The following is a 10,903-nucleotide window of genomic DNA, read 5'->3' as shown; positions in this document are numbered from 1 at the left end:
TGTAAACAACACTTGTGTGCTTCCTTTATGCTCTGTTTACTTTGAGGCTTCTCCGCCTGAAGGAGCTCTTAGTGCGATCTTCATCCTTGGATTAACAACCTCCCCGGTTGTAACCAAGTCAAATTGGTGCCTCGTTTTATGCTTTATTTTCTGCTTAATCTATTTTTATGTGTTAGCTTAATCGCACGAGAAAGGGTTGTGTTTGATTTTTTATTCAACCCCCTATCGAACCTCACGGTCCAACAAGTGGTATCGAGCCGAGGTGAGGACTAACCGCGAACGAAGCAACAAGATGGCGGATCCAACATCCACGCACCAAAATTCAAAGGGACTTCGCCTAATGGAAAAAGCGAATGGAGGTATTTCTTGAAACAGATTATGATTTATTACTAACAATGGAATTTGGCTATGAAGCACCGGAGGGCAAAGCAAGAAATCAATGGTCAAAGAAGGAGCAGGTGACCACGTGGCAAACAAGAAAGCGTAATTTCATCTGCTAAGTGTACTTCCAACACAAGAAGTCAATCAGTCGGTACCTACAACTCGGCAAAGGAGCTTTGGGAGAAATTCCTTGAGTTACACGAAGGAACATCCAAGCCAAACTTGCAAGACAGGATTTACTTCAGAACCAACTTACAAACCTCCGATTTGAAGAAGGTGAAACAATTGCACATCTACACTCGAGGATTCAGGAACTCATCACCAGACTTACGAATCTCGGAGAAGAGGTAAGTAACCGAGATTCGCTAAGGTATGCCCTAAATTCCTTTCCTAGAAACTCAAAATGGGCATCACTAGTAGATGCCTTTTACATTTCAAAAGATCTAGAAAAATTTCATTAGACGAATTCTTTTCAACTTTTGAAGTGCATGAGTCAAGATGTGCAGGTCCGAAGGAGCCCAAGAATAATGTCGCAGCTTCGAGAGACGAACCTGAGTCAGAATCTTCTCTCGACGACGAGGAAATGGTAATGATGGTAAGACGATTTAAAAATATTTGTAAATCTAGGAAATCTAACCATCCGCAGGGAAGAAAGAAAAGAACCATCCGCTGCTACCATTGCGATGAAGAAGGACACGTCAAGGACAATTGCCCTAAACTGAAGAACAACGGGAAGGACAAGGGTAAGAAGCCTATCCAAAATCGCAAGGCCCTAAAAGCGACGTGGGACGATACGTCGTCGGAATCAGAAGTCAAGGAGTTCTCCGGGCTCGCGTTAATGGCGAGTCATCAAGACGACGACTATGAATCAAGCTCTTCCGAAATGAGCATCGAAAGCATCAATGAAGGGGGAGCCACGTCCGAAGAGAGCAGCAGTTCAGGGGGAGAAACCGACAACGAGATCGACAAGGTAAGTGAGGTACGATCTCTTCCTCCTAATAAAATGTTTAAATTCATTAAAATTTTAACAAAAGATTACTGCAAATTAGAAAATGAAAATAAAGATTTAAAAGCAATATTAGCTACATCTTGTCCGTTAGAAATGCTAGATAAATCAAATTTAGAAAATGAAAAATTAAAATTAGAAATTCAAAATTTAAAAATTCAAGTAGAAAATTTGAAAAACTCTGCTTGCTCATCTAAAACCAATTTTAGAAGGTTCAATAATTTAAATTGGTATTATAGATCTCACCAGGGACAAATTAAAAATATCTCTAGAAAATATGTCCCTAAAAACCTTTTAGTTAATCCAGTAGGTTGGAACCTATATTGGGTTCCTAAATCATGCTTAAATTAATTTTAAAAGTAAAATTAGCGCTTTAAGTGAGAAAATTAAATAAAGAATTTCTTTATGAGGCTTTGTCTAAGGAAGTGGTTGTTGCTCCAATAACCAAGAAGGCCTAGTGCCTCGCCACGACCTGGAAGCCAAAATATTGAAATAAATGTTTAATTAACTTACTAATGAAGCATTAATACAAGAATTAATTAGTGCTTGAAAAAGGTTATTCAAAAGATTTTATTTCAATTTACCTACTTAGAATTTTTTTTTAGATTTTATTTATATACTTAGAAAAATTTTCTAACTTTCTTAAAAACTTAGATTTTTTTTAAATACTTTTTCTAAGTCTTTAACCCTTAGATTTTTTCTTGGAACCCCATTTTTTTGTGATCAAAGGGGGAGAAGAATAACTATAAGTCTAGGGGGAGGTAGCCTAAAACTATTTTTTTCTATCTTTGTGCACTAAATTGTAAATTTAGTTAGTTTATTTTTTATCTAGTTAACCCTAGCTTAACTTGGGTTGATCACACCAAAAAGGGGGAGATTATTGGAACCCCAAGGTTGGTTTTGGTGTGATCAACAAGTTAAGTTAGGTTCTGTTGTTTTCTTACCTTGTGTCTAAGTGTGCAGGAGCTTAGGAGCACAGGTACTAGCGAGAAGGACGGCACGCGGTGCGTCCGAGGGACGAGGCGCTGCGGAAGAGTACACCGGCGGACGAGAAGGAAGTGCGCGCGATGGTTCCGAGGTACGAAAGCCGGAGCGGAAGATTGCTCGGGGAGCAAGAGACGCAGCTAGCGCGAAGGTCGGCACGGGGTGCGATCGAGGGACGAAGTCTGCGGATGAGTACGCTGGTGGACGAGAAGGGACACGCGGCAATTCCGAGGGACGAGAAGCCGGAGGGAAGCACGCTCGAGAAGACCGGAAGATGGGTTCGGGTGAGCCCTATTCCGGATGTCAGAGATCACCCAATCAAGCGGATCCGGAGCAGAAGACCCGGACCGAGACGGGGACTTAACGGAGAAGTGGTCCCGGACAAAAAGTCAACCGCAGTTGACTTTTTGCTCCGGGGCGCCCGGACCCTGATTTTGACTAAGATCACGATTTATGCGATCTGAACGTTGGGGGATAAAACTTTATCCCCCCCAGGGCGCCCGGAACCCTTCCAGGCGCCCCGACCAAGGCTATAAATATAGCCTTGGTCCAGAAGCTCTTCATCAGTTCAGAAATTGTAAACAACACTTGTGTGCTTCCACTGTTTAGATTAGCTTCTGTCTTTCTGTGCTTACACTGCTGTAAACGAGGCTTCTCCGCCTGAAGGAGCTCTTAGTGCGATCTTCATCCTTGGATTAACAACCTCCCCGGTTGTAACCAAGTCAAATTTGGTGCCTCGTTTTTATGCTTTATTTTCTGTTTAATCTATTTTTTATGTGTTAGCTTAATCGTACGAGAAAGGATTGTGTTTGATTTTTTAGGGCTATTCAACCCCCCCTTCTACCCGGCTGCATCGGTCCAACAGTTGGAAGTAGCCATATCAGATTGCAGAATATCGTTTACGACTGTTGGCTCCGGTATCTCCCGGAGAGCGCAAACTGATATGGATCGTCGAGGCTAGTGTTCGACACTATCTCCGTAAACGATATTGCTCCGCTACGGTGCTAACGGATAGCAGCAATTCGTTCCCAAGATACAACGACGAACGTCTCGGAATCGTAGCACTCCGAATTCCGAGACCAGTGAACCTTCTCGTAGGTTTTTTGGACTCTTTATGCACAAGATGAGATGAATGATCAAGAGAGAGTAGAATAGATAAATTCGATGATTTGAATGAATTTTCCAGCATCTGGAGGGTTCTATTTATACCAAATGAAGAGGTAGGTTGAATGCCTTTTGGGTGAGTGGATGTGTTCTTTGGGTTGGATCGATCTGGATCGTCCATTCTAAAGAGTTATAACCCTTCACATATCCCACTTTAATCTCATCCATCAGATCTGAAGAGTTGTGACCCTCAGATCTCGCCTATTGTCATCAGCCATCGTATCTGAATCTACTAATCCATTCGATCTAACGCTTCAGATCAAGTCTCATCCCAAGTGGTCAAATCGTGACTCTTCGCGATCCAACGCTCTAGATCGCATCACCAAAGTACAAAGTGCACCTACAAAGCGCCCATTGCACACGTGGCGGGTGGCGGGCTCACAGGTGCGAGCACCTGCTCGCCCCTGAGAAGAGAGCACCTGGTCTTTTTCTGAGTTAACTCCATTAACACAGCATCATTAATAAGAAAAGAATGCACATCGAAAATATCCGATGTGGGACTATTCTCCCATGCATTTCCTTATATATCATTAATGAGTAATTAATGTTTATTTGGGCCGACTTTAAACAATTAATTTCTCATTCACCTTTAATCGATTTTGAGCAAATTAATAGTCTAAATCTATCTATGCGAAACGTAGATTTCAATTTTGAAGTTAATTATGACTTCTATCTATTGATGGCATTCCGATTTTTCCATAAAACCGATATTAGTCCATTAAGGCTCCAATATCCAACAGATCTAAAGTTTGAATTTTGAATGAGATAATGGATTATACCATATTAGGAGTCAGACTAAATTGACCACTTTTAGGCATGTATATGTGGAGATTGAACCATGGTTTGAACAATTTATCATCCTCCCAAGTTCTCAATTTATTTCCAATATCTTGTTAATCTCAAGGCTTCTATCTTGTCGATCTTCCTCCTATTAACCTTCACATTTATGTATTCATTCTCACAAGAAATATTGTAATAAACACTTTTTTCTATTATGGATGATAGAAATAATAGACTTTAGTTTTCCTAGGTATCTCCCAAAGAAGCACTTGCATACTTTAAGTCCAAGTATATCATCGTTTATATATTTGACATACGCTTCATAGTCCTATGCCCTCAATATATTTGACATACGCTTCATAGTCCTACGCCCTCAAGTGAGAAAGACTTAGTTTTCTACTATTTATATATAATATGGAGTTTGTTGTAACGACATTTCAATCATTTTATAATAAAAAGTGATATCATTTATTTCAAATAATTTGGTATCATCACCCCACGGTAAGATACAATTAAGCAAATTACGAGAGTATTTTGGTCTAACACAGTTGTCCTTTACATGAGATAAATCAAACACCAACGAGACATTTAACATTCATTAATAATTAACTTCAAAACCTATTAAAGTAAACGTCCATGCAAATACCAACTACACAGTTGCGAGAGTATTTTGGTCTAACCGACCAAATTACGAGAGTATTTTGGTCTAACACAGTTGCCCTTTACATGAGATAAATCAAACACCAACGAGACATTTAACATTCATTAATAATTAACTTCAAAACCTATTAAAGTAAACGTCCAAATTACGAGAGTATTTTGGTCTAACACAGTTGCCCTTTACATGAGATAAATCAAACACCAACGAGACATTTACATGTAAACCCTAAACCCTAAACGACCAAATTATGAGAGTATTTTGGTCTAACACAATTGCCCTTTACATGAGATAAATCAAACACCAACGAGACATTTAACATTCATTAATAATTAACTTCAAAACATATTAAAGTAAACGTCCATGCAAATACCAACTACACCAACTCGTGGGATCACTTTATTTGACAAAAAAGTAAAATTCGTCATCCCGACGACCCCCTTTCTTATAACTGCCCCCACACCATTGAGAAAGAGTAAATCAAGCAAATATAGATGGCCCCCATAGGGGAGGGTATGGTCACACGACTTTACCAAGATTCGACCCTTGTATGATATAATAATTCTATTCTATAGTTACCATTTTCAGCTATGCCTGGGACTTAGTGGGTCAATTTATTGAGAATAAATTTCGTTGTCTCTAAGGGGCTACTTGGTTGGATGGAATGAGAGTAGGGAATGAGAAAGAAATTGAAAGTTGATGTTTGGTTTGCAAGAATGATGATGGGTCCCACAGATTCATTCTCCTAAATATGAGAATGAGCTATTACTGAGTAAAATGAGGAGTTTGAAACTATCATTATTCTCATTCGTCACTTTTGTCAATCTCATTTTCTTTCTTTTTTGTGAACCAAGCGCCTCCTAATATGTATCCTTACCTATTAAGAGGTAAGTTGCTTAAAGTCATTATGTAATTTTACATTGATATTTTTTTAAAAAATATTTTAATTTTTCACTTTTTATGTAACCATAGGTTAAGTTTCTAAAATTATCGGATTGGGTAGGTTATTGTTAAAATTATTAAATCATGTATTCATATCTCGTTTTACTTTTAATCAGTCACCTGATAAAAAAATTAGTCCAATTGATTTTTATTTGAAAATCAGTCGATTGATTTTTCCAATCGAATCGATTTCTTTTTATGTCGAAGTTTTGAGTAATTCGTATTGAATTTTTCAAAATATTCGTATTTAAAAAATCACTACTCTTAAATATTCGATCAAATTGATGTTTGAGGGTATAGATATAATTAGAAGAACTAGTTGAACATATAAAAATTAGTTTTATATCAATCCGAGAATATTTAGTCCATCAATCAATTTTGCCCAAAATGATTGATGAACCATGAATTAAATTTTTCAAGTATATTCATATAAAAAAAATCATTGTTCTCAATATATATTAAGTCAAATTGATATTTAAGGACATGAATATAGTTAAAAGAATCATCTGAATACATATAAATTAATTTCATATCAATTCAATGTTATTTTGTTCAAAATCGATTTTGATACTAAAACAAATAGATTCGATTGATTTCTATTATCAGTTAATTTGATTTACTCGAAACTTCAGCAGAGATAGAAATACTATTTTTTTTGTCAGTCGATTTACGTAGGGGTAAAATAAGAAATGTATATGTAATTTAGTAATTTTAAAAATAATCTGATAATTTTGAAAAGTTAACTGCATGTTCGGTAGAAAGCAGTTTAATTTTTGTCCATATTTAGTTGTCTTAAGAGGTCTTATCCAAACCTCATCGTCGTCAATTCACTACCATCACAATGGTAGCAGGATCCCCTCCAATCCGGATTGTAAAAATTTGAAATCCAGGACCGCACGAGTCAGGATAAATGCCAACGGACAGCGGAGATTTTACTACTGAAATCGCATCCGCTGCAGCGGTCTACCGAGTCCCTCGTCCTCCCGGGGATAAGGGCGCCGCTTCCAGGGAAAGAGGGCGATTCATCCGGAAAATGGCTAGCGCCGCCGTCACATTCTCTGTCCTCCGACCGTCTCCCGCCGTCCGTCGCCTGCGCTTATCCGATCCCCCCTCCCTCCAAAGGAGCAAGCTTTCTGCCCGCCTCCCTCGATTCCGATCGTTATCCCCGGCACTGTTCCGCCGCACTCACCTCACCCGCTTCCTCTTCACTCCCAAGGCATCAGGTTCCTGCCTCCAACCTCGATTTCGGTTTCGATTCGTCACCGATTTGTGTCTCGTTCGCCTGGTTAATCATCTGGACGAGATTCGCTCACAGTTGGGAGCGCGGAGCATGCCGTGGAGCCTGCCACCGGCGTTAAGTTTCCCAAGGCGCTGCGAGTTCCAGGAAGCTCCAGCTCACTGGCTCTACTCGGCACAGGTGCTTTGCCCTCGATCTCAACTCTTTGGACACTATCCCTTCAGAATTAGAATCGCTGGAGAAATTGAAACAAATTAAGATCTGTTCATCGAGGTGCTCCAGTAAACTATTTCTGAATCTCGCACTTAATTTGCAAGATTAGGCTACAGGGAGAAGGTGTTCGCCATAATCGGCGTCAAGGTCTATGCCGCCGGGTTCTATGCTGAATCATCGATCAGAGATTCACTGAGCGACTGGAAAGGGCGAAGAACAGCTGCCGAACTTTCAGAGGATTCCTCATTCTTCAGTTCCATGTTCGAAGGTAAATCCTTGCATGTCTCCCTCCCAAGTGATTGAGGTAGAACTCTGATTGGCAATGGTTTCCTTCTCCAGCGCCGGTGGAGAAATCGCTCGACATCGTGCTGGTCAGAGACGTCGATGGTAAAACCTTCTGGAATGCTTTGGACGACGTCATTTCTCCGAGAATCAAGAACCCTATGGGCGATGATGAATCGGCGCTCTCGACTTTCGGGCGAGCGTTTCAGCAGCGCGAGCTGAAGAAGGAGACGCGCATATGCCTGACGTGGGTGCGGCCGTCCAGAATGCTGGTACGTGGAGATTTCGATCGTTCGAACTGAGCTGCTAGCTGTTGATTTTTCTCTGCTGTCCTGTCCGTGTAGATTTCGATCTCCTCTGCTGGGTCTCCGACGGCGATCGATGCTGAGATTTTGTCGAGCAACGTTAACCGGGCGCTGTTCGACGGATTCTTCGGAAAGAATCCTGTTTCCTCCACGCTGAAGGCATCGGTTACTGATGGGCTGAGGATGATGATCGGTTGATCACGTTTAATTTGTGGTCTCTGGTTCTCAGAAATTTGAGATTATTCGAGTTGTTCGAACTTTGATTCAGGCATAGTTGAATCATAATTTGGATTAAGAATAATAATAATTAATCTATTTTTAACGTTGGTCAGCTGGACTCCGTCCTTCCCGCCCCTTCCCTGCCTCCCCGCGAAATCTACGGCCGCGACGTTCATCCGCGAAAAGACGAAAATACCCTTCACTTCCCCTTACCGCTACACACTCTAACCCGTACGATCCCAGATACAGAGATTTCGACCGTCCGAGCTGCCCTAGGGACCCACGTTAGTTGGAGGGGCGTGCGATGGCGTTTTCGTCAATGTCCTCTCGGCTTGCTTTTATTAATGGCGAACGCAGAAGCCATGGCATGGAGTATGCGTCTCCTCCTCCTCCTGCAATTTCAATCTCTCTGTAATTCGCTCTAAGTTTTTTCTTCTTTTTCTCTCAGACGAGTTTTAGTCGATCGAACCAGTACCGGAGATGGCGGCTAGCTGGAGGTCGAGGCTGTTTCCGACGATCAAGAAGGTGTTTGTGTTCGGGACCAGCAAGAGGACTGCGGCCACAGAGGCCTGCAAGTCATTTGAGGAATCACAGGTCGATAATTATTAATTCCCAACAATATTTTTTCTTCTTGTTCTTCTTTAATTTGCTTATATACATGATTATCTATCTTGATGTCGCAGGAGGAGATCACCAAGGAGTTTGAGGAGAGGAAGATCGAACTCGAAGCTAAAGCTGTAGAGATCTATCAGGCCTCAGACGCTGAGATCAAGGTCTGAATTACTAGTCAAAGTTAAATTTGGTCGGAATTCCATCAAGAACAAGGTAAAGAACCCGTAGTTACGTTGTTCTATAATGTCCACAGGATTTGGTGAGAAATCCGACAGAGGCCGGAATCAAGAAAAAGTCGACTGCTGTCGTGAAGTTCATTGAAGAACTAGTAAAGATAGGTAATTAACTGTCATTTAATTTGCAGATGGATCAAAAGTTAATTTGCATATATATAAATTAAATCGGATTATTAATATGAATGAATGATGGTTACAGAGTTCCCTGGGTCTAAGCAAGTCAGTGAGGCTGCAAGCAAGTATGGCGTGGCCCTTGTCCCCGCTCCGATCGTGTTCATCCTCGAGAAGGTGTCGGCCTTAGTCCCCCAAGACGACGAGGTGGACCCTGGAAGTGTCGCCGGTGCAAAGGAGGCCACTTCGAGCGAGCTGGAGAATGACAAGGAAGGGGCAGCGGTCGTCGGAGAGAAGGCAGAGGAGGCGACAATTGTGGCCTCATCGCCTCCTAGTCCTGCCGGTAACGCACCGGCAACCACAATCTCTGTCACCGCCGAACCGACTCCTGCAAAGGCATGAAACCACAAACCCTAAGCGGATCGCATGTGTTTTTTGTAATATTGTACTTCCCCATATTGCTTGTGTTTTTGTTGCTCCGTCTTCCTATTTTTCTTTAGGTTGTTTACTTGTTTTTTTTGTGTGAAGGAGAGCCTTAACGCAACATAACAACAAAACATAGTCTCTTGCAATGCAGATAAGAATATGTATAATGAATTCAATGTGATTCAATTCTTCCCCAAGATCTCATATTGACGGGAGTTTTGTGCATCGGATTGTCTTGTCCTTGTTTTTCCCTCTATTGTATTAGAGACTTGAGGTGTAAAATGTGTATTACTTTGTATGTGTTTAATTTGTTTTGCAACTAATTAATGGATTCATGTGCATACTTTGAGTTTGAAAATATAATGCAAAACTTATAGCTAGAGTTGTACTTGTGTGGATGGATTAATGTAGGGATTTAATGTACTCACTCTTTGATATACTCGTTGTAATTAATGTCTACAAGTGCTAGATGATTAATTAATTAATTAATTAGCAACAACTAATTAGGGTTGAATCCATGAATGAAGATGTTAATAGCTCAAAATCAGGTGACGCGTATGATCGAGTTGATTAATAGTCAAAATTTGAAAACCGACAAATTAGCAACCATGTGGACGACTATATATGAATAAACACTTACTTAGAGACTAATAAAAGGGTCTAGGTACAATATTAGATGGTCATATATAGATTGCAAACACCTTGTTCAAATTGAGTTCAAAATGTGCCACTTTAATCGACGTCTTGTTTGGTTGACCTTTACGAACACACATTCTCAACTAGACCAAACTCAGATCCAATTTGGTCTTCTTTGAGCTAATTCTCAAACAAAGATATGACCCTATGTACTTTAATGGTGATCAAACTTGTGTAGTTATTATGTACTGATCATAATAAATAGTGTGGGAAAAATAAGAAGCACTTCGCTTGGTGAACGAGAAGCTATGCGACTAGAGACCATGACACTTTTAATTCTTGAGGTTTATGATTAAATCCTAAGCAACTTCAAAATGCCAAGTATATGTAGACATTTATGAAAGTATGGATGCTTCAAAGCAAACACTATTTCAAATGCATACCACACAATGGTGATATGTTGTCGGTCTTGATTTTAATGCAAATGAACTAGAGTAACCCTTGGAAGATCGGAAATTTTAGAAATATTTAGTGTTTTAGACAAGAAGTTATTGCCCAAATGCAATAACCGTAGAAGTATGCCCTTGAGAGGTAATTATAAGCATCATTTATATAGGTACCTTGGCACTAAAGCTTCTTCCTATTATAAAGATATTTCTATGTTTGTATAATAATTCAATTTCTAAACAATTTACATCGATGTGCTGAAGT

The 10,903-nt window shown here is 40.2% G+C and overlaps 2 protein-coding genes across 3 annotated transcripts; both read left to right on the top strand.

Moving 5' to 3' along the window:
* Positions 1 to 6,810: 6,810 nt before the first annotated feature.
* LOC121976890 (fatty-acid-binding protein 3, chloroplastic-like) lies at positions 6,811 to 9,831 on the top strand. 2 transcript variants are annotated; one of them, XR_006110707.1, is made up of 10 exons: positions 6,811 to 7,138; positions 7,231 to 7,332; positions 7,475 to 7,633; positions 7,705 to 7,919; positions 7,992 to 8,166; positions 8,285 to 8,543; positions 8,620 to 8,765; positions 8,855 to 8,944; positions 9,037 to 9,121; positions 9,219 to 9,831. XR_006110707.1 is itself a non-coding variant. In XM_042529289.1 (5 exons), the coding sequence occupies exons 1-5, from the start codon at positions 6,826 to 6,828 to the stop codon at positions 8,148 to 8,150; spliced, it is 948 nt and encodes a 315-aa protein (XP_042385223.1). In that variant the 5' UTR covers positions 6,811 to 6,825; the 3' UTR covers positions 8,151 to 8,274. The 2 variants fall into 2 exon arrangements, 1 of the variants encoding a protein (XP_042385223.1); XM_042529289.1 differs by lacking the exons at positions 8,285 to 8,543; positions 8,620 to 8,765; positions 8,855 to 8,944; positions 9,037 to 9,121; positions 9,219 to 9,831 and having other exon boundaries at positions 7,992 to 8,274.
* Positions 8,652 to 9,532, top strand: LOC121978727 (plasma membrane-associated cation-binding protein 1-like). Its single transcript, XM_042531027.1, has 4 exons — positions 8,652 to 8,765; positions 8,855 to 8,944; positions 9,037 to 9,121; positions 9,219 to 9,532. The coding sequence occupies exons 1-4, from the start codon at positions 8,652 to 8,654 to the stop codon at positions 9,530 to 9,532; spliced, it is 603 nt and encodes a 200-aa protein (XP_042386961.1).
* Positions 9,832 to 10,903: the final 1,072 nt, after the last annotated feature.

The sequence above is a fragment of the Zingiber officinale genome, chromosome 4B (genome assembly GCF_018446385.1).
Source record: "Zingiber officinale cultivar Zhangliang chromosome 4B, Zo_v1.1, whole genome shotgun sequence".
Taxonomy (NCBI): Eukaryota; Viridiplantae; Streptophyta; class Magnoliopsida; order Zingiberales; family Zingiberaceae; genus Zingiber; species Zingiber officinale.
Note: the sequence above shows the minus strand (reverse complement) of the source record. Positions and strands in the feature narration are given on the sequence as shown.

Coding starts and splice junctions, on each gene's coding strand:
- LOC121976890 (XM_042529289.1), top strand. CDS start 6,826: ATGCCAACGGACAGCGGAGATTTTACTACTGAAATCGCATCCGCTGCA. Junction 7,333..7,474: donor ACTGGCTCTACTCGGCACAG/GTGCTTTGCCCT, acceptor TTGCAAGATTAG/GCTACAGGGAGAAGGTGTTC. Junction 7,920..7,991: donor TGCGGCCGTCCAGAATGCTG/GTACGTGGAGAT, acceptor CTGTCCGTGTAG/ATTTCGATCTCCTCTGCTGG.
- LOC121978727 (XM_042531027.1), top strand. CDS start 8,652: ATGGCGGCTAGCTGGAGGTCGAGGCTGTTTCCGACGATCAAGAAGGTG. Junction 8,766..8,854: donor AGTCATTTGAGGAATCACAG/GTCGATAATTAT, acceptor TTGATGTCGCAG/GAGGAGATCACCAAGGAGTT. Junction 8,945..9,036: donor CCTCAGACGCTGAGATCAAG/GTCTGAATTACT, acceptor TAATGTCCACAG/GATTTGGTGAGAAATCCGAC.